The sequence below is a fragment of the Salvelinus sp. IW2-2015 genome, linkage group LG33 (genome assembly GCF_002910315.2).
Source record: "Salvelinus sp. IW2-2015 linkage group LG33, ASM291031v2, whole genome shotgun sequence".
Lineage (NCBI taxonomy): Eukaryota > Metazoa > Chordata > Actinopteri > Salmoniformes > Salmonidae > Salvelinus > Salvelinus sp. IW2-2015.
In genome coordinates, this window is record NC_036872.1 from 7,257,645 (window position 1) to 7,281,236 (window position 23,592).

The window sequence follows — 23,592 nt, forward strand, 5'->3', positions numbered from 1 at the left end:
ATGTAACTTTGGATTGGAGATGCTTAATGTGGCTCTGGAAGGAGAGTTTACAGTCTAGCCAGACACCTAGGTATTTATAGTTGTCCATGTATTCTAAGTCAGAACCGTTCAGAGTTTGTGATGCTAGTTATAAGTTGCAGTTATAAGGTCTAAAAAGAATAGCAGATCCGTGCCACGTTGAGTGAGGCGGGTTGCAGGAAGGTATATTTAATTTGAAAATGGAAAAATGGATTTAAATGTATACAGAGAAAAAAAACGGAATATTACACGGGACAAAACACAGGACAAAAACAAACACGTCTTGCTGCTACGTCATCATTAGGTTTGTGCAAAATTATTTAGTATCATCAAATCGAGAGTTTGGGATGATAAGGTTCTATCTGCATTTTTTTCCAAATGTAGTTATTGATATAGCCTTGTTCTGTTCCATGTTCTATATAGCACTCTAAATTCCTAAATGAATGTTAAAAGTTAATAATATCAAAATAGAAAAATGTATGCCTCAATTCAAACGAATGAGGGTTCGAAACATTAAAGCCAATTCAGAAAAGAAACACCGCATCCGTTTAATCATTTATTAGAAAAGATTACGATGCATAGTCTTGGCGTTAGAGCTCTGCTCCTTCAGGGTAGCTCACTGCCAGAGTGAAGCGTCATATGAAGATGATAATATAACTACAGGCAGTGAGCTATATCAAATCCCCTGAAGGAAGAAACACAAAACCCAGACAGGTGGAGGCTGGGGTGGTGATGGGATATCAGAAACAGCAAGCATACCGCGTAACAGCTAGTTACAGCAGCAAGAGACACCAGTGCATGTGTGCGAGGGACATCCGGCATTGAGGAAGCATGTGTACAGGTTCAATGGCATGCAATCTCCTCTGCGCTCTATCAGCAACATGGACAGCGCCCTAAAGCAAGATTTTGTTTCAATCTAGCTGGTTGGTTATTTATCAATCTTACCTTTCAAAAGAGTTGCAGCCTCCTTGATGCTCTGTGGAACCTCTTGAGTAATCAATCATTCCATTCTCTCATTCTCTTCTCTTCCGGAACCAGCTGTTCCGGAAGAATGTGTGATCACGCTCTCCGCAGCCGATGTGAATGTTGACCTGTTTAAAGGTCTTACAAGGCCACAGGGCCAGACGGATTACCAGGACGTGTACTGCAAGTATACGCTGACCAACTGGCAAGTGTCTTCACTGACATTTTCAACCTCTCCCTGTCCGAGTCTGTAATACCAACATGTTTTATGTAGACCACCATAGTCCCTGTGCCCAAGAACACTAAGGTAACCTGCCTAACGACCCGTAGCACTCACGTCTGTAGCCATGAAGTGCCTTGAAAGGCTGGTCATGGCTCACATCAACACCATCATCACATAAACCCTAGACCCACTCCAATTTGCATACTGCCCCAACAGATCCACAGATGATGCCGTCTCCATTGCACTCCACACTGCCCTTTCCCACCTGGATAAAAGGAACACCAATGTGAGAATGCTATTCATTGACTACAGCTCAGCGTTCAATTGTGGACTACAGGGGAAAAGGACCGAGAACGCCCCCATTCTCATCGACGGGGCTGTAGTGGAGCAGGTTGAGAGCTTCAAGGTCCTTGGTGTCCACATCACCAACAAACTAACATGGTCCAAGCAACTCAATACAGTCGTGAATAGGGCACGACAAAACCTATTCCGCCTCAGGAGACTGAAAAGATTTGGCATGGGTCCTCAGATCCTGAAAAGGTACTACAGCTACACCATCGAGAGCATCCTGACTGGTTGCATCACTGCCTGGTACGGCAACTGTTCGGCCTCCGACCGCAAGCACGAGAGATTAGTGCGAACGGCCCAGTACATCACTGGGGCCAAGCTTCCTGCCATCCAGGACCTCTATACCAAGCGGTGTCAGAGGAAGGCCCAAAAAATTGTCAAAGACTCCAGCCACCCTAGTCATAGACTGTTCTCTCTGCTACCGCGCGGTACCGGAGCAACAAGTCTACGTCCAAGAGGCTTCTAAACAGCTTCTACCCCCAAGCCATAAGACTCCTGAATATCTAGTCAAATGGCTACCCAGACTATGTGCAGTGCCCCCACCCCACCACCTCTTTACACCACTGATACTCTCTGTTGTCATCTATGCATAGTCACTTTAATAACTCTACCTACATGTACATACTACCTCATATAACCGGTGGCCCCGCACATTGACTTTGTATCAGTACCTCCCTGTATATAGTCTCGCTATTGTTATTTCACTGCTTCTCTTTCATTACTTGTTACTTTTATCTCTTATTCTTATCTGTAACGCTTCTCGTGGGCTGAAGGAAGAGTGGACCAAGGTGCAGCGTTTAAAGTGTTCATGATTTAATTTTTAAAAAACAAATTGAAAAAAAACAACAAACAGGAGAACGAAAGCGAAACAGTTCTGTCTGGTGCAGACACAAAAACAGAAAACAACTACCCACAAAACCCATGTGGGCAAGAGCTACCTAAGTATGGTTCTCAATCAGAGACAACGATAGACAGCTGCCTCTGAGAACCACACCCGGCCAAACAACAAAGAAATACAAAACATAGAACACAAAACATAGAATGCCCACCCCAACTCACGCCCTGACCAAACCAAAATAGAGACATAAAAAGGATCTCTAAGGTCAGGGCGTGACATTATCTGTATTTTTTTTAAACTGCATTGTTGTTTAGGAGCTCGTAAGTAAGCATTTCACTGTAAGGTCTACACCTGTTGTATTCGGCGCATGTGACGAATACAATTTGATTTGAAATGATGGGGAATAACCAATCATGATGATGCATCGGCAGCTGTGAACTCTATAGCATGCTTCAGGCAACCACAGTGAATGTGACTGTACATCAAATGTTGCTATGGTAAAACGTTTTATATAATTTTCACTTTACACAATCACTTTGCCTACTCTAAAGTCTAATATGTTGGTATGCATAACCATTTTTAACCAATTCTGATGGCTGTTAAAAGCATTTAAAAAAATGTATATTACCGCTATATCAACACACTTGCCAGTCTCGTTTAACAAATCAAAATTGCTTTGGCACAGTGAGCATCAAGTCACTTACCGATAATGTTGTAGACCTTTCAAACATTTTCTATCATTTTCATCTAAACACGAAGTTAGTCCCGAGATGCTTTCAATTGCCAAACTTATAGGCATGCCCAATTTAGGCATTTTTTGTATCAACGTGATGCTGCGCTAAAAATGTGATTATGTATTAGCCGAGTGGTTAAAAGTATTTAGGCATATCATGTGAAATCAATGTCAAAATGTATGTATGTAGGTCTACATTGTAGTTGTTTTGATATTCCTATATGATCAAACCAATAAATGAAGCAATCGCATGTGGCGCAGGAACCACTGACTCACTATCAAGACACGTGCCGGTATCTCTTAACTGGTTAGGACCGCTCACGAGGTGTCCTACATATCTGTTGACTAGGTAGGACTCTAGATTAGGTTATGAATAGAGGCTTCATGCATAACTTTTATTTTGACCCATAAGTGTAGGAGTAAATTGTCTCTATTCTCAGCACATTTTCTACTCTGAGACGCTTTGTGGATACGGCCCTGATCCTAGATCAGCACTTCTACTCTGAGACACTTTATGAATACGGGCCCAGGAGCATAGCACAATGCTGCAGGGGCAGTAATAGTATCATCAGTCATTGATAAAACCAGCTCTGTGTGGTTGCAGTGTCTAACTACTCCTGGGCAGAGCCAGGGTGTTCACAGAGAGGTTGGTAGTCTCTGCGCATCTGGTGAGAGTGTATGAAAGAGAAACAGAGGAATTTATTTGATTTTATCAGGAAGTCATACTGAGATGAAGGTCTCTTTTACAGATGAGCCCTGCATTACATCAATTATAGAAAACACACACATCAAAATATAAATACAAAATGCAAGCAGAAAGAGAAACACAGTCATAAAAAAGGTCCTCAATCAGCTTTCTGAATTACCCTAGAGGCACCAGAACGTCACATTTAAGAGCATTTTGAAGATTGTTCCACAAATAAGGTGCAAGAACATTTCCAGAGTTAGCCATCCCTGAGACCGGGTGTTGTTAGGTACAGTGTGACTTTTTTGTAAATGTCCTTTATGAATGAAAACAAAGTATCAACCTATGTGACATCAGAGGGCCAATTAACTTTCTGGCAGAGATTGCAGTGATGAGTACTAAAATTGTCGCCTGTAATAAAGCGCAGAGTGCTATGATAAACTACATCTAATGGCTTTAATGACGTGGCAGCTGCGTTCATATACTGTACAGTGCCTTTGGAAAGTATTCAGACCGTTACAGCCTTATTCTAAAATGGATTTAACCAAATAAAAATATCAGCAATCTACATATACTTGAACATCTTGGCCATGTACTGTTATAATCGTCACCCGGCACAGCCAGAAGAGGACTGGCCACCCCTCAGAGCCTGGTTCCTCTAGGTTTCTTCCTAGGTTCCTGCCTTTCTAGGGAGTTTTTCCTAGCCACTGTGCTTACACATCTGCATTGCTTGCTGTCTGGGGTTTGGGGTTTTTGTATAGCCCTTTGTGACATTGGCTGATGTAAAAAGGGCTTTATAAATTTTATTGAACTCCTGGTGAGGTTTGTTCTAAATAGGACAAGGGGTTTAAGACTGCTTAAAACAACTTCTTTACATGCATGGAACTTTTCCTCCTATGACAGTTCCTTCTTTGCCTTTACTATATCTGCTAACTAAAGCCTGCTCTGTTTTGTAAGTTCAACAAAAGTGTCTCTAAGTTATCTGTTCTAATTTGGTTTCCTCTTCAGGCGTAAAAGGTCAAAGTCTGGCCAAATGGTGATTAAACACCTAATAGTCACAGTACTGCACATTACACCGAAATACCAACAGAGGATTCATTTCATTGCAGTCATTGTAAAAGTCATGATCATTTTCCATGGCCTTTGTAATGATCACCTATCTAGCTCATTGCTGCATTATGCTCCAGTGAAAAGTGTCATTGTTTTTGGTTGTTGTGGGAAGGGAGGGGAGAAACTAATCCCAGTAAAGGAGGTGTGTTATGCTCCTGAGGGGTGGGCCAGGGGTCATTCTTGTGGACTCTCAACCCCTAGACAGCATGCAAGTGTCAACTCACACCTAAACAAAAACAGAGGACATTCAGATATACAAGTACTATGTGTTTTTGACGTCCGGGGACCCTTACCGCCGACCCCGGACCGGGGACCCTCGCAGCGGGCCCCGGACAGGAGGGAGACCTGGCTGCTCCGGACAGGAGGGAGACCTGGCTGCTCCGGACAGGAGGGAGACCTGGCTGCTCCGGACAGGAGGGAGTCGCTGGAGGGCTCCGGACTAGAGGGCGTTGCTGGAGGCTCCGGACTGACGTCCTTCGTTGGAGGCCTCGTGCCATAACTCCTCACTGGAGGCTTCGTGCCGTGGTTCATCACAGGAGGCTTCGTGCCATGGATCATCACAGGAAGCTTCGTGCCATGGATCATCACTGGAGGCTTCGTACCATGGATCATCACTGGTGGCTTCGTCCATGGATCATCACTGGAGGCTTCGCTGCCATGGATCATCACTGAGAGCTTCGTGCCATGGATCATCACTGGAGGCTTCGTGCCATGGATCATTACTGGAGGCTTCTTGCCATGGATCATCACTGGAATGGAGAGACACACAGGAGGCCTGGCTCTGGGAGCAGGCACAGGACTCACCAGGCTGGGGAGACATGCAGGAGGGTTAGGGCTTAGCACAGGCACAGAACTCACCAGGCTGGGGAGACATGCAGGAGGCCTTGGCCTAGGCACCGGATGCACTGGACCGTGGAGGCGTACTGGCGGTCTTGACGCAGAGCTAGCACAACTCGTCCTGGCTGGATCCCCCCTGTAGCCCGGCAAGTGCGGGGAGTTGGAACAGGCCACACTGGGCTGTGCTGGCGAACCGGGGACACCGTGCGTAGGGCTGGTGCAGTATACCCCGGGCCGAGGAGACGCACTGGAGACCAGATGCGCTGAGCCGGCATCATCCCTCCTGGCTCGATGCCCACTCTAGCCCGGCCGATTTGAGGAGCTGCGATGTAGCGCACCGGGCTATGCGTGCGCACTGGGGACACCGTGCGCTTCACCGCATAACACGGTGCCTGCCCAGTCACTCTCTCGCCACGGTAAGCACGGGGAGTTGGCTCAGGTCTCCCTTTAATGGCTATGCTAATGATCTCTTACTGTATACAGGAATGAGAACTGCAAAGATATGGGGTTTGGCACATACAGTGAGCTCCAAAAGTATTGGGACAGTGACACATTTTTGTTTTGGCTCTGTACTCCAGCACTTTGGATTTATCAACTTTAGTATTTTTATCCATATCGGGTTAACCGTTTAGAAATTACAGCACTTTGTACACATAGTCCCCCCCATTTTAGGGACCAAAAGTCCACATTCACTTATGTCTATCAAATCAAAGTTTATTTGTCACGTGCGCTGAATACAACAGGTGTAGACCTTACAGTGAAATGCTTACTTACAGGCTCTAACCAATAGTGCAAAAAATATATTAGGTGAACAATAGGTAGGTAAAGAAATAAAACAACAGTAAAAAGACAGGCTATATACAGTAGCGAGGCTATAAAAGTAGTGAGGCTACATACAGACACGGGTTAGTCAGGCTGATTGAGGTAGTATGTACATGTAGATATGGTTAAAGTGACTATGCGTATATGATGAACAGAGAATCGCAGTAGCGTAAAAGAGGAGTTGGCGGGTGGTGGGTGGGACACAATGAAGATAGCCCGGTTAGCCAATGTGCAGGAGCACTGGTTGGTGGCCCAATTGAGGTAGTATGTACATGAATGTATAGTTAAAGTGACTATGCATATAAGATAAACAGAGAGTAGCAGCAGCGTAAAAAGAGGGGTTGGGGGGGCACACAATGCACAGAGTAGCCATTTGATTACCTGTTCAGGAGTCTTATGGCTTGGGGGTAAAAACTGTTGAGAAGCCTTTTTGTCCTAGACTTGGCACTCCGATACAGCTTGCCATGCGGTAGTAGAGAGAACACTCTATGGCTGGGGTCTTTGACAATTTTTAGGGCCTTCACCGCCTGGTGTAGACATCCTGGATGGCAGGCAGCTTAGCCCTAGTGATGTACTGGGCCGTACGCACTACCCTCTGTAGTGCCTTGTGGTCAGAGGCCGAGCAATTGCCGTACCAGGCAGTGATGCAACCAGTCAGGATGCTCTCGATGTTGCAGCTGTGGAACCTTTTTAGGATCTCAGGACGCATGCCAAATCGTTTTAGTTTCCTGAGGGGGAATAGGCTTTGTCGTGCCCTCTTCACGACTGTCTTGGTGTATTTGGACCATTCTAGTTTGTTGTTGATGTGGACACCAACCTGCTCCACTACAGCACCGTCGTTGAGAATGAGTGCTCGGTCCTCCTTTTCCTGTAGTCCACAATCATCTCCTTAGTCTTGGTTACGTTGAGGGATAGGTTGTTATTCTGGCACCACCCGGCCAGGTCTCTGACCTCCTCTCTATAGGCTGTCTCGTCGTTGTCGGTGATCAGGCCTACCACTGTTGGGTCGTCTGCAAACTTAATGATGGTGTTGGAGTCGTGCCTGGCCATGCAGTCGTGGGTGAACAGGGAGTACAGGAGGAGACTGAGCACGCACCCCTGGGGAGCTCCAGTGTTGAGGATCAGCGTGGCAGATGAATAGCATTCTCACATAAGTGTTCCTTTTGTCCAGGTGGGAAAGGGCAGTGTGGAGTGCAATATATATTGCATCATCTGTGGATCTGTTGGGGCGGTATGCAAATTGGAGTGGGTCTAGGGTTTCTAGGATTATGGTGTTGATGTGAGCCATGACTAACCTTTCAAAGCACTTCATGGCTACGGACGTGAGTGCTACGGGTCTGTAGTCATTTAGGCAGGTTGCCTTTGTGTTTTTGGGCAGAGGGACTATGGTGGTCTGCTTGAAACATGTTGGTATTACAGACTCAATCAGGGACATGTTGAAAATGTCAGTGAAGACACCTGCCATTTGGTCAGCACATGCCCGGAGCACACGTTCTGGTAATCCGTCTGTCCCCGCAGCCTTGTGTATGTTGACCTGTTTAAAGGGCTTACTCACGTCGGCTCCGGAGTGCGTGATCACACAATCGTCCGGAACAGCTGATGCTCTTATGCATGCCTCAGTGTTGCATTTTACATTTTACATTTAAGTCATTTAGCAGACGCTCTTATCCAGAGCGACTTACAAATTGGTGCATTCACCTTATGATATCCAGTGGAACAACCACTTTACAATAGTGCATCTAACTCTTTTAAGGGGGGGGGGGGTTAGAAGGATGACTTTATCCTATCCTAGGTATTCCTTAAAGAGGTGGGGTTTCAGGTGTCTCCGGAAGGTGGTGATTGACTCCGCTGACCTGGCGTCGTGAGGGAGTTTGTTCCACCATTGGGGTGCCAGAGCAGCGAACAGTTTTGACTGGGCTGAGCGGGAACTGTACTTCCTCAGAGGTAGGGAGGCGAGCAGGCCAGAGGTGGATGAACGCAGTGCCCTTGTTTGGGTGTAGGGCCTGATCAGAGCCTGAAGGTACGGAGGTGCCGTTCCCCTCACAGCTCCGTAGGCAAGCACCATGGTCTTGTAGCGGATGCGAGCTTCAACTGGAAGCCAGTGGAGAGAGCGGAYGAGCGGGGTGACGTGAGAGAACTTGGGAAAGTTGAACACCAGACAACTTTGTGTTGCGTGCCTCGAAGCGAGCATAGAAGTGATTTATCTCATCTGGTAGGCTCGTGTCACTGGACAGCTCGCGCCTGTGCTTCCCTTTGTAGTCTGTAATAGTTTGCAAGCCCTGCCACGTAAGACGAGCGTCGGAGCCGGTGTAGTATGATTCAATCTTAGCCCTGTATTGACACTTTGCCTGTTTGATGGTTTGTCGCAGGGCATAGCAGGATTTCTTGTAAGCTTCCGGGTTAGAGTCCCGCACCTTGAAAGCGTCAGCTCTACCCATTAGCTCAGTGCGAATGTTGCCTTTAATCCATGGCTTCTAGTTGGGATATGTACGTACAGTCACTGTGGGGACGACGTCCTCGATGCACTTATTGATAAAGCCAGTGACTGACGTGGTGTACTCCTCAATGCCATCGGAAGAATCCCGGAACATGTTCCAGTCTGTGATAGCAAAACAGTCCTGTAGTTTAGCATCTGTAAAAGTGTATTATTTAGTCCCATATTCCTAGCACACTGATTAAATCAAACTTGTGACTCCAAAATTGTTAGTTGCATTTGCTGTTTTTTTTTGTTGTGTTACCCAATAACGACAAAGCAAAAACAGGTTTTTAGAAATGTTAACAAATTTATTACAAATAAAAAAACGTAAATTACATTTACATAAGTATTCAGACCCTTTTCTCAGTACGTTGTTGAAGCACCTTTGGCAGAGATTACAGCCTCGAGTCTTCTTGGGTATGACGTTACAAGCTTGGCACACCTATATTTGGGGAGTTTCTCCAATTCTTCTCTGCAGATCCTCTCAAGCATTGCCAGGTTGGATGAGAAGTGTCGCTGAGCAGCTATTTTCAGGTCTCTCCAGAGATGTTAGATCGGGTTCAAGTCCAGGCTCAGGCTGGGCCACTCAAGGACATTCAGAGAATTGTCCCGAAGCCACTCCTGCGTGGTCTTGGCTGTGGGCCTAGGGTCATTGTCCTGTTGGAAGGTGAACCTTCGCCCCAGTCTGAGGTCCTGAGTGCTCTGTAACAGGTTTTCATCAAGGATCTCTCTGTACTTTGCTTCATTCATCTTGCTCTCTCCTGACTAGTCTCCCAGGCCCTGCCGCTGAAAAACATCCCACAGCATGATGTTACCACCACCATGCTGCACCATAGGGATGGTGCCAGGTTTCCTCCAGACGTGAAGCTTGGCATTCCGGCCAAGGAGTTCAATCTTGGTTTCATCAGACCAGAGAATCTTGTTTCTCATGGTCAGAGAGTCCTTTAGGTGCCTTTTTAGCAAACTCCAAACAAGCTGTCATGTGCATTTTACTGAGGAGTGGCTTCCGTCTGGCCACTCTACCATAAAGACCTGATTCGTGGAGTGCTACAGAGATGGTTGGTTGTCCTTCTGGAAGGTGGTCCCATCTCCACAGAGGAACTCTGGAGCTCCGTCAGAGTGACCATCAGGTTTTTGGTCACCTCCCTGACTAAGGCCCTTCTCCCCCGATTGCTCAGTTTGGCCGGGCGGCCAGCAGCCAACTCTTGGTGGTTCCAAACTTCTTCCATTTAAGAATGATGGAAGTCGCTGTTCTTGGAGACCTTTAATGCTGAAGACATTTTTTGGTACCCTTCCCCACACATGTGTCTCGACACAATCCTGTCTCGACGCTCTATGAACAATTCCTTCGACCTCATGGCTTGGTTTTTGCTCTGACATGCACTGTCAACTGTGGGACCTTAAATAGACAGGTGTGTGCCTTTCCAAATCATGTCCAATTTAATTTACCACAGGTGGACTCGAATCAAGTTGTGGAAACATTTCACGGATGATCAATGGAAACAGGATGCACCTGAGCTCAATTTGGAGTGTCATAGCAAAGGGTCTGAATACTTATGTAAATAAGATTATTTTTTTTTTTTATATATTTGCAAAATATTCTAAGAACCTGTTTTTGCTTTGTCATTATGGTGTATTTGTGTGTAGATTGATGAGGAAAATGTAAATTTAATCAATTTTAGAATAAGGCTGTAACGTAACAAAATGTGGGGAAAGTATTTCCGAATGCAATGTATTTGATGTAAGCCTACCTTCAATTAATTTAAAATTGAACGAAGTAATAATGGTGTGATTTTATTGATTTGAAGCAACATTTTAGGCTATATTTCCAACAACTTTTAGACTACTGTACCCTTGAAAAAATGTCAGCTAATCCAAGGCAGATTTTTGTCGATGCCTTCTGAAACTAAGCCAAGCGGAGGATGCAGTGAGAGGATATCTCCTGAGACAGCCAAACTCAGTGTAAACTATCTCCAGACCTTTTGCAGCCAGACGTTTTCTACACATCACTTTCCCATTTTGACAGCGTTCCCTTCCTGGTTGTTTGAAGTGATCTTGTCGTGTTGATGTGCTTTGATATTATTCTTTGGCCTTTCTGTGGTTGATCAGCAATTGTAGCTAGCCTAGCGAAACCCATTATTAGCTGAAATTGTTCGAAAAACCAGAAGTGAAGTTTTTTCACTATCAAAAGTTGATCATGTAATTGAATGCGGTGCCATTGTCTGTTATCTCCTCCTTCCTCCATGAGAAAGTGTGAGGCGATAAATGAGGGAGCTCAGAGGTCTGCTCTCTTGTTAGTCTTATCTCTCCAACAGAGGCAGCGGCGCAGAAATGAGAGTGACACTTCACTCTTGGCCTATCAACTTTGAACAGATACTGCTGCACAGAAAGAGAACATGTATGGATTTCATAGATCTTTGTCTCTCACGGATGGCTGCACTCTGTCAGTCATTTGTTTTCTGGGCAAACTCTCTTTCTCTCGTTGCGTTCCGCATAGACAAACAGGGGGGACGTGTAGCGCATCCCAAACACAAATCATTCAGAGAAAGCCAAGGGGTTGTGTGGGAAAGATACACGCAAGAGTGACATTGAGAATTAGATTCGTATGGATAAATTATATTATTAAAAAAATCTGTGGATAGGCGATAATATTGAAATGACCATTGAACAGCAAGAACTTACAGATTGTACCTTTTTTAAGAAAAATAAACAAACTAGAAAAGCATACCCTTTTTAATTTGTGTGCTCGCTCCTTTCTGAAGATCATATGGACATTGTTCGGGATTATAATAGATCTGCAAACATCTACCTTTGGAATTTGACTGAATTGTGCACTAAGAACGTTCATGTGGATGTCTCTCCTCTCTCAGAGCTCCCTCCTGAGAGGGTTGGCCGCAGGCGCAGTATGCCGGGCAGCGCTCTGGACAAGTGCACCTCCATAGAGCCATCCACCTCCACCTCCTTCAAAGTCACGGTGAGCATTCATTAGTGCACCTAATCTACTCTACTGCTCGCTTGCTCTCTCTCTCTGTTTGTCTCTGTGTCTCTCTCTCTGTGTCTCTCTGTTTGTGTCTCTCTGTTTGTGTCTCTCTGTCTGTCATTCACAAACACACAGCTACACTATTGTTTGTCTCATGCCCTCTAGAGGTCAGTGGGGAGCATGAGATATTTGACATCTACTCTGTATAAACCAACTGCATGTAAATAGTGTTTTTAATGCTTTTGATGTACAGCTTTGTGTTTTAAAATCATACAGGTGTGGTTAGGTCCTTGTCTCAGTAGCTTTCTTTGGCCAAGAAAATCTATTTCCTTGCTATTAATGGAGGAGGCAAGACTCTGGTGCCTTACCCCCATAGGGAAGTTCCAACTGAATATGATCAGATAATTGTGTTCCCCTGAGAGCGGATGATGGGAGCTGACAGTGAACATAAAAGGTTGTGTGATCACTCACACACACACCTGTTGTGTTTGTAATGCCATGCTGCTAATCAGTGGGCTTTCTTTACTGTAAGATGGAGGTCATGTCGTTCACCTCTGTTGGATTGAGACGAGCACAGTAACCTTCTTGATACTGTGTTTAAATGGAGTCTAGGTAGATGGAGGAGCCCTCAGGTCAGGCTGGTGGTGCTAGAGGACCAGCTCCATGTTGTCAGATGGCATTTTGGCTCTGAGCGGTCACGCTGGAGGGAGAGACAACAGAGATCTGATCAGCTTATCCTCGTTTGCTTCACTGCCACAGAGCCTAATCAATTGTTAATGACTTGTTGTGTAACCAGAGATGGGACTGAGAATTCCCAGCCAAACAAAGCCCTGGCAGGCTGGCGTAGGACTGTTGCTAACGTAGCTACGGTATAACCTAGCTGAGTCGTTGTGGTTGTTGTTCAGTCACCGGTGCCTCCAATGCCATCCTGGCTGAGTTCTCCTAGGGGCAGGTTACCATGGTGACATTACTGCTGAGCGCCTCCCTCCGTGTCGTTCGTCATACCTGAGACACGTCAGTGGATTCGTTAGCTGATTAGAGCATGGTGACGGATTACCCTTGCTCTTTGCATTACAGGAGAGACATCCAGGCCTTCAATGTAAGACACTATTAGTGATGCAGTGCCTCGCTTCTCATTTGACAATCTCTCTTTAAGGATATGCCTAAATATAGGTTAGTACAGACATCTCCTCTCTCCTTCTGTGTCTCTCTCAGGATGTTCTCAAATGGGATAAAGTCCAATGAAATGATGCGCACAATGAAAGCCGTAGGATGAAACGGGACGGTGTTGACACGCTGTGGCTCCTCCCACTAATTGTCTTGTGTCTTCCTGTGGGACTGGAGGGCGAGAGGCTGGCCATCATGAGCTGAGCTCAGAGTGGTTGGGTGGGTGGGAGGGGGACCTGGAGCCTGTTGGAGCAGGAGAAAGGGGGAATGAGGAACCCTGGCTGTGAGGGCGAGGCCCAGTGCCCCAGGAGGAACTCAACACCGCTAGCAGGTGGTCCATGTGAGAACCAGCAGGAAAAACCAACAGAGAGGAGGATATCCCACCAGTCTCATTCATACCAATCTGAAGTTGTAAAGAGAGAAGAGAGAGATAATTTCCGCTGTAGTTTGAACACAGCCGTGAGTCTTTGATTTGAGGTTCTACTTCTAGGTCTACTTACTGGCTCGATCAGCACCACTACTCAATGGCGTGTGCCAAACTCCTGATTTGTGTTTTGTTTTTGGAGTGGTCAAACGTACATGCAGCACTGCAGTCCCCCCAAAAAAGAAAAGCACAGGCCAATCACTGTTCATCCAGTGATTGCCTGCCCTACCCAGCCCAGCCCAGCCCTACACTACACTACTCTACCCATGCCAGAGGTGCTCTGTAGGGGAGCTGGGGTCTGCGGCATCATCAAACACCTCTCCCTCCTCCAGCCCTGTCGAGACCCATCAACAATTCCCCTCCCAGTCACTCTGCAAATGTCATTGGAGGGGAAGGCCTAAGAATAGAGAGCCCAGAAAATTCCCCACAAATTACAGCAGGAAAGGAGTAATGCCTCCCAAGAGCCTGTCATAATTGGAAAGGATGGTTTCTTTGCCAGAAGCAGAAATGTTTGGAAGGTCTTTTGAAGGACTAATTTGCTTGAAGGTTCCCGTTTTAGAAATGGGAGTTGACTTCAACCAGTACAACCCAACCTCAAGTCACCTCATCACCGAGTGTTCGGCTATGGTCAACATCTGTAATGTGATGTCATTCATGTTTTCTTCCTTTTTGTGTATTTTAGTTGTCAGTGTCACGCATTTCTTGGATACATTGAAGATTTCCTTTCTGTTTGTATGGAGCTCGTAATTAATTGTGGAGTTGGTATAATTCACATGGCACAAATATAATGTAGGCTGTAAAATGTAACAAACTGTAAATTAAAATTACCCTTGGTTAGGCTATTCTAGAAGGAAATAGGCTTTTTTTTTAGGAGCAGTGCTTGTGCAATATTGCAGATGGATATTGTTCTCTTCTGGCTGAGCAAAAGTTTTATTTTTGGCTCATGTTGTTCCTTGAAACAGACTCTGTTAGGACTAGCATCGACAATTTATTCAGGAAACGGTCCATTTCACAAATCTGTGTGCACGTTGCAGCTACATTAGCTATGGTGTGATGTCTGTGAGCTGTTCATTTGTTTAATGTGTGAGCCAGTAGGAAAGGAAGTGTGAGACCGATCCCAGTGAAAAGCTGTTATTGGATTTATTTATCAGTGTCTGTCCGGTGATTAAGACTGGGAATTGCCAGGGACCATCACAATACAATATTATCACGATACTGTGTGCTGATATAATATATTGCGATTCTTATGATTCTCACAGTTCTATATGTATTCCGATTCTATACTGTGATTTGTTGCGATTCGATGTTCCAAACATTGCTCACCATATGTCTGCTGCAGAGGGACAAGAGCAAGCCATGAAAAAATGAGTTTTGATCAGTCAGGAAAATAACAGTGCTGAAAACAAATTGGCTCCATGTTCAAAAAGAAGATGGAGAACAAGCTATGAAGGAAAAATACTAGAGTTTTGGTGCAGGTATAGCCAAACTAGCGCAAATATCATATTGCGATATTGTCAAAAGGATACGATATATTGTAAAAAAAAGAATGTCCCGGGATGTTGCTGTATCGTTTTTTCCCCCCATCACTACTGTTGATGTCTTTTTGTCCTTAATACCCACAGCCTTATACAGCCTTTTCCCATCTTTCCTCCCACTGTCTTCTTCTATGGCATGTATAGTTCATTCATTTGCTCAAATAATAATTAATGCAATTCATTAACTATACAGGGAAGTAGCCTTGCTTAGTATTTAGGATTGCAGCACCATCATTATCTCATCAAATGATTGTCGCTGAGGCGTTTGTTTGTCCCTCTCCACTACTCGAACACAGACAGGTCTAGGTCTTAGAAATAATCCAACGCTTTTTAATCTCTCTCTAATCTGGGCAGCCTATCAAAAGCACATGCTCAGCTTTCCCCTCTGAACTCGCGGCCGCTCCAGTCATGTCATTTTATGTGGAATACAGTTTTTTATTTTTTTATCCTCCCCACGCCCGCCAACAGTTTCCATGGTAACAGGGACTTAGGAGAGTCGCACATCAACGCGGCTGCTTCTGCTGTGTGTGCACAGCGAGCAGATGTGCCGGAGAGATCCACACAACAATGCACTGCTCTATCCAAATGCCACGGATGAGAGGAGACGGAGAACACTCAATCAATATAATTTTTCTCTTGTTGCTCCACCATTTATATTGTGTTATTTTGTTATTTTAAATTAAAGGAGAGTCTGAGTGAATTTTCAACCTCTGGTTTCTCTCCTCCCCCCTGGGCCACGGCGACTCCCCTCTCTCCCGGTCCAGGGTTTCCTGAGTCGCAGACTGAAGGGTTCCATCAAACGCACCAAGAGCCAACCCAAGCTGGACCGCAACAGCAGCTTCAGAAACATCTTGCCGGGCTTCAAAACCGCAGACAATGACAGGTGAGATGCAACTGAACAAGTACTTCACATACACACACAGAACTATTTTCCAACGGGACTAACTATACATTTGGGTGAGGTTTTTTTCTCGCTTGAGTAGCCTTGTTTCACTGTCAAAAATAAAATTAACCATTTAGTGTTCAGCGAAATAACAACACAATACAGGTAGCCTAGTCAAATAATTAACATCCAATCACATTAACCGTAACTCTCTTGCGGGAATTCCACTAACGGTCCGTATGTAGCCAAACGTAGCTGCTGCTCATCCTGTTTGCTCGAAAATTTATAAATGTTTTTTTTTTAAAGTAAGGCCCGCGTCCATAGAGACAGTACTACACCTGCACCTGTCGACGACACAAGTTGTTCTGCTTCCATGAGCACATCCAATGCTAGCATCAGTAATTCTACATTTGTTGTTAGCCCAGCTAGCATGGACACCGACAGTTGTGAATCTGATGCAGCTGAAGAGCTACTGCCCCCTTACCCGGGAAAGCACCGAACAACAGACAGGGACATTGGATCATCGAAGAGGTGCAAATATGATGAGAACTACATTGATTTTGTGGTTCACTTATATTGGGAGTAGGGCCTTTCCTCAGCCACAGTGTGTTATATGTGGAAAAAGTACTATCTCACAACTCGATGAAACTCTTGCGCAGACATTTAAAAATACAACATGCCAATTTAAAAAATAAGCCGCAGGAGTTTTTTGAGCGAGATTTAAGACATGTATAAAAGCAACAGATATCATGAATAAGAAGGGGCTAGAAGCGTCTTATATGGTGAGCTACCGAGTGGCTAGGACAGGCAAGCCCCATTCTATTGTGGGGGACTTAATTATTCTTGCTGCCGCAGATATGGCTGGGACAATGCTGGGGGAAAAAGCCCCCAAAAACTATACAGACAATGCCTTCATCAAACAACACTGTTTCACGACGCATCAATGACATGGCAGGAGAAGTTTTGAAACATTTACTGCTTCGCATACAAGCCAGTGAACTCTATGCGTTACAGCTGGATGAGTCAGACGTGGCGGGCCTGGCACTGCTCCTGGTATATGTCCGTTACTTTTATGAGGGGTCAATTAAGGAAGACATCCTCTTCTGCAAACCACTGGAAACCAGGACAACAGGAGAGGATATTTTTAAAGTACTGGACAGCTTTGTGACATCAAATGGACTTTGGGGGTTAAGATGTGTTGGTATCTGTACTGATGGCACAAAAGCCATGACAGGGAGTCATAGTGGAGTGGTAAAGCACGTGCAAGCAGTTGCTCCCGACGCCACTTGGGTACACTGCAGCATCCACCGAGAGGCTCTTGCTGCCAAAGGAATGCCTGACAGCTTGAAAGACCTTTTGGACACTACAGTGAAAATTGTTAACTTTGTTAAAGCAAGGCCCCTGAACTCTCGTGTATTTTCTGCACTATGCAATGATATGGGCAGCGACCATGTAACGCTTTTACAACATACAGAAGTGCGCTGGTTATCAAGGGGCAAAGTATTGACAGATCTTTTTGAATTGAGAGACAAGCTTAAAGTTTTCTTTACTAACCATAATTTTCACTTGTCTGACCGCTTGCATGATGACGAGTTTCTCACATGACTGGCCTATCTGGGGGATGTTTTTTCTCGCCTGAATGATCTGAATCTAGGATAACAGGGACTCTCCGCAACTATATTCAATGTGTGGGACAAAATTGAGGCTATGATTAAGAAGTTGGAGGACAACACACAGGTTTTCCATCATTGTATGAATATTTTTGTGTGCAAATGAACTCAAGCTTACAGACAATGTCAAATGTGATATAGCGAAGCACCTGAGCGAGTTGGGTGCGCAATTACGCAGGTACTTTCCCAAAACGGATGACACAAACAACTGGATTCGTTATCCCTTTCAAGCCCTGCCTCCAGTCCACTTGCTGATATCTGAACAAAAGAGCCTCATTGAAATTGCAACAAGCGGTTCTGTGAAAATTGAATTTAATCAGAAGCAACTCCCAGATTTCTGGGTTGGGCTGCGCTCAGAGTATCCTGCCTTGGCAAATCACGCTGTTAAGACACTGATGCCCTTTGCAACCACGTACCTATGTGAGAGGTGATTCTCGGCCCTCACTAGCATGAAAACTAAACACAGGCACAGACTGTGTGTGGAAAATGATTTAAGACTGAGACTCTCTCCAATACAACCCAACATTGCGTAGTTATGTGCATCCTTTCAAGCACACCCTTCTCATTAACCTGTGGTGAGTTATTCACAATTTTCAATTAACAAATATGTTTTTTTATGTAAGATGGATAAATAAAGAGCAAAATTATTGATTATGATTTGTGCCCTGGTCCTATAAGAGCTCTTTGTCACTTCCCACGAGTCGGGTTGTGACAAACTCACACTCATTCTTATGTTTATTAAATGTATCGTATAGTGTGCGTGTGGCAGGCTTACAATGATGGCAAAAAACAACATTGGAAAGTGTGCTGACCCTGGTGCTAGAGGGGGTAGGTACGCAGCTGGAGGTTGAATGTTTGAAGTGGTACGGGACTATAAAAAGCTTGGGAACCATTGATCTAGGGCAATTCAAGCGGATGTAAGAGGGCGTTTTTACTGAAGAATGTGTTTTACTTTTCGTGTTTTGTGTTTGTTTTCCAGGTATTGTGTAAGTGTGTATATCGATACTGCACGTATAGTGTAATTGTTATTTATTTTTATGTTTGATAGGTCATCGTTGTCAATAAGAATTTGTTCTTAATTGACATACCTGTATAAATAAAGTATAAAATAAAAACTTCGGTCCTTCTCTCCGACCCTCATACTGTGGGGCTGTGGCACCTCACTTGGTGGTAGAATGACACTCTTCAGACAGTATCGTGGTTGCTGACTGTTCTATACTGTTGCTGTGAATCATTTTACATTTTATTCATTTAGCAGACGCTCTTATCCAGAGTGACTTAGAGTCATGCAGGGATTTATATGGTTCATATGTAGGTGGGAGAGGGATTGGCTGAGCTGTGCTGTCAGGAGATTTCATCCACCATTACACCTGCCCATTATCCCGGGGCTGGACGAAGAGGAAATCGTCCTCATGGCAACCACAAGGCAGGGGAGCCTGATGTATTATCTACACAGCCACTAGAGTGGCCATGCTTGTTTTTGTTTTTTAGGCAAGTCCGTTAACAACAAATTCTTATTTACAATGACGGCCTACCCTGGCCAAGCCCTAACGACGCTGGGCCAATTGTGCGTTACCCTATGGGACTCCCAATCACATCCGGTTGTGACACCTCTAGCACTAAGATGCAGTGCCATAGAACGCTGCGCCACTCAGGAGCCCAGTCTGTAATGTGTACGCTCTACTGGAGAAAGGGAAAGGGGGATACCTAGTCAGTTGTACATCTGAATGCCTTCAACTGAAATGTGTCTTCTGCATTTAACCCAACCCCTCTAAATCAGAGAGGTGCGGGGGGCTGCCTTAATCAACATCCACGTCTTCGGTGCCCGGGGAACAGTGGGTTAACTGCCTTGCTCAGGGGCAGAATGACATATTTTTACCTTGTCAGCTCGGAGATTCGATCCAGCAACCTTTCGGACCTTTCGGTTGCTGGCCCAGCGCTCTAACCACTAGGCTATGATGCAGCGGACCATAGATGCTTGAATTGTGGGTGTTACTTTTGAGGGTGTGTTTGTGTGGGTGTGTTTGGAACTGGCATCCTAGCTCCTGGCTCTAGTAGTGTAGAAGAGCAGACCGAGGGGGTGCCTTCATCACCAGTCTATGGCAGGTCCACTACTTTAAATTAGTTTACACAACCCACTGAGTGAGTGTTTGTGTTTCTATAATTACATGGACTTCCCTCAAATATAAAGGTTGAATGTTAGTGATGTGGGGGAAATCGATACAGTTACATATTGTTAAGTTAACTAGCAATACAAATGGCTCTGAGATATGAATAATATTACTACACAGATCATACACTTAACGTTAGCTAGCAAGCCAGCTAGCTACAGTACGCTTTAACTTGAAATGAAAACGACTTTCTGACCAAATTAAAAACGTATAATATCTGAAAATGTAGCTAGCTAGACTATCTTACATGGATGGACGCTTCTCCCTCTGTCACGGATGCCATGGTTGTCCTCAGGGGCGTACAAGTTACGCCCCTGAGTGAGGTCAGAGAGTGTGTCAGCCTGACGGAACCGCCCTTTCTAACAAACTGTATAAAATGATGGGTTAAGAATTAACATATCGGACCAGAGAGACGTAGAGCTGCAGCTCACGTTTAAAGTGGCTTGAACTCTGAATCTCAACACGAGGTAGAGACGATAAAGTCACCTCCCAGACAATCACTGGTACGGCTGATTAGCTGTCCTAAGTAAAGTATCTAGAAAAGCGAATTGAAGTGGGACCATTCTACTACTCTGCTCAAACCACCGTAGTACTCTACTCTCATCACCCCACTAGGAACTGTCAACACGGCTAGCTAGCTTCAAAGAGGCATCTTCCAGAGCGAATGGAAGGAGAATAAACTCTGTAGTTCTGTTCAGGACTACACGACAAGTCACCGGATACCGGACAACTACAGAAAAGGACAACAGTAGAAGACTTGTGGAACCATTTTGGGACAAATCAGAGCCTTACAAGCGTGCCGCTAAAAGGCACAACCCCCTATACAAGGCGGCCCGGTTCCGAGAGAGATACACGGCGAACCAAGGCATTTTCACGTAAATACATTCATGATTTCTTACTCCAAGCGGGTGGCGGTTCGTGTGCAAAGTATAGGAGTACTAATAAGTGAGAGTAATTTTTAAATGTACCAAGTTTGTGTCTCTGTCCCTCTCTTGCCCTCTCCATGTAATTTGTAACAAGCAGCCATATTGTTGCCAGTCTGCTAGGGACCTGTTTTTTATGTATTAAATGTGTATGTTTATCCTGTGTTACCATTTAGTTAGCTAGTAAATAAATAATTAAGCCAATTTGTGATGTACTGAATCATATGTAAGGCTTGGGCTTTTGCAGATCCAAGGAGGTAATGACTGTTCAGAAGGATATGATACGAGGTTATGATTAATAAGTTGACTGTTTCTAGATGTGATAGGTAAGGTTCTTTACAGTTTCTGAACATGTGCCCTCTCATTATCAAGCCATTATCAGCCATCTCATTATCAAGCCTGTATGATCCGCTAATATAGTGGGCTTTCTCCATATTCCATAGCTGCACACTGTGTTGTGACATAATGCCATGTGTTTGGACCTCCTTTGTCTTTGAGACATTTGTTCTGCTGACCCGGGTCGCCTTGGCCTTTCTTCGGATAGATGCCCAGAACAGTGAACTGAGGAAGAGGCACCCACCCAGGGCTGTACTGTTTCAGTGGTCTCACTTCCATCGCCTGGTTAGCCATAGAAAAGGTTTCCAGGTCATATTTTTACCCCAGCTCAGGGCAGTACTGTACAAGCAGTGGCTTACTTAATCACAGTCGCACACAGCTCTGTAACCGAGTGAATGCCAGGCATGAGAACAGAACACACAGTAATACCAGGAGATATGAAGGCTTCTCAGATGCACGAGTCCTTGTGTCTTTGTTTGGGCTTTAAGGGAGAGAAATAGGAAATTATTATTATTAATAAAAAATATATATTTAAAAAATTGGCCCTTTTTCTCTGCAATTGGTAGTTAGTCTTCTCCCACATCGCTGCAACTCAACTACGGACTCGGGAGAGGCGAAGGTCGGAGCTATGCATCCTCCGAAACACGACCCTGCCAAGCCGCACTGCTTCTTGACACACTGCCCGCTTAACCCAGAAGCCAGCCACACCAATGTATCAGAGGAAACATCGTCCAGCTGGTGACTGAAGTCAGCTTGCAGGCACCCGGCCCGTCACAAGGAGTCATTAGAGCGCGATGGGACAATGAAATCCCAGCTGCCCAAATCCTCCCCTAACCTAGACGACGCTGGGCCAATTGCGCGCCACCTCATGGGTCTCTCAGTCACGGCCGGCTGTGAGCCTGGGATCAAACCCGGATCTGTAGTGACGCCTCAAGACCGCTGCGCCACTCGAGAGACCAAGAGGAAATGTTTTGATGGCAAGCTGCTGTCTCAGATTCAGAGCCTGATAACAATATGTATTTGTATTAAATATGGTTACACAGGCATGCATTCCAGCTGATACTGTATACTATATTTCTATTGGCCTTGTTGAGCCAGTGATTGCTCAGTGGGTAGGTCCTCTGGGTTCTGGACCAAAGCTGCGAGTACTAGGAAAGGGCAGTGGTGCTGCTATGTGCTGAGATATGGACGTGATGGGAGTATGTGCGTGCAGTGAAGGGCCCGACGTAGTGGATTAAGTGTAAGAGCCTAAGGAGAGTGGATGCGATTTGTACATTGAGATAGAGTTGGGCATGTGTGTGATGTGTAGACAGACGATGGTTCCTGGCACCTATTGGGGATTAGCCTCATCAAATCCAAACCAACCAGCCCATCCAGTCTGTGTGCCTTCCTCTGATTTGGGCTGAATAGGCTCCCTCTCCTCCTCTCCTCCCCCAGTCTCTTTGAGCATGCTCTCTGTTACCCGCTTCTCTCTCCTGACATAAGAGGACCTGCTCCTTCCATTCCTGAGCCATCTGCTCTGACTGACTGACCATGCATTCTACACCATAAACATTATAGCCCACTGATTTAGTAATCAAATAAGTAGTAACTTTACCCAGGAAATGCACTGAATAGATGAATCAATAATGTACTGTATGTTCTCAGATGCATCCTGACTGTTTCAATGTCACTCAGGTATTTACTGGCATAGCCCAGGCAGTCAGGGATTAGCGATATGGATGTGGCGCATAATAATTACCGGAAGAGGATTTGGCCTCGCAGTCTGCAGCCTTTTTGTGTCTCTGAGATTCATGCTTAATTGGATGACTTGCTGGCATTTCATGCCTTCTGGAAGGTGAGGGAATTCCTAATCTTGTAGGATAGCCTATTATTATAGGCTAAATCTGTACGATTTCTCGCTTTTCAAGGGCCATTTCCAAAAATTAGATCTATCTATTGGTTCCTGAATAATATAACTAATAACATGCCTCATGACTGGATCCATACACTACCATTAGGGACTAGGTCTTCATTGTATTGTTGTCTAATTGCAATAGTGATGTCAAATCTCCTTTCCATTTTTATGTTCAAATGTAATTGATTTATTCAGATAAAGCCTATTTCATAAATGAGTCTATTTTAGTAGCTTAGTAGCCTGTAATCGTAAGTTATGCTTCAGTGCCGTATTTCCATTGTCTTATTGCCTCTGTCGTTCATGAATTTGGCTTGGACCACACACCTCTGAACAGTGCCACATTTCTTGGCCCTGTTTGACTTAGCCTAGGCCTAATCCATGAGAATAAACAACTGCGAAATGTCTCCACGCATGCCCTTTCACTCAGTGCGGTGCATCTGTTATAAAACATATTTTTCTCAACCATACAGTTTCAGCGTGTGCTTCCTAAGATTAGGCGTATCAGGCAATCATCAGCTAACAATTTACATGTTTAACCCACACAAAACAATGC

The 23,592-nt window shown here is 45.0% G+C and overlaps 1 protein-coding gene across 1 annotated transcript in view; it reads left to right on the forward strand.

The window, feature by feature from the left end:
- Positions 1-23,592, forward strand: part of LOC111957902 (disabled homolog 2-interacting protein-like) — a 97,648-nt gene that overhangs the window by 37,305 nt on the left and 36,751 nt on the right. Inside the window, exons 2-3 of the mRNA XM_023978991.3 lie at positions 11,924-12,027; positions 15,924-16,042. Of these exons, the coding sequence (XP_023834759.1) occupies positions 11,924-12,027; positions 15,924-16,042 (223 nt within the window). The remainder of the gene's footprint in view (positions 1-11,923; positions 12,028-15,923; positions 16,043-23,592) is intronic.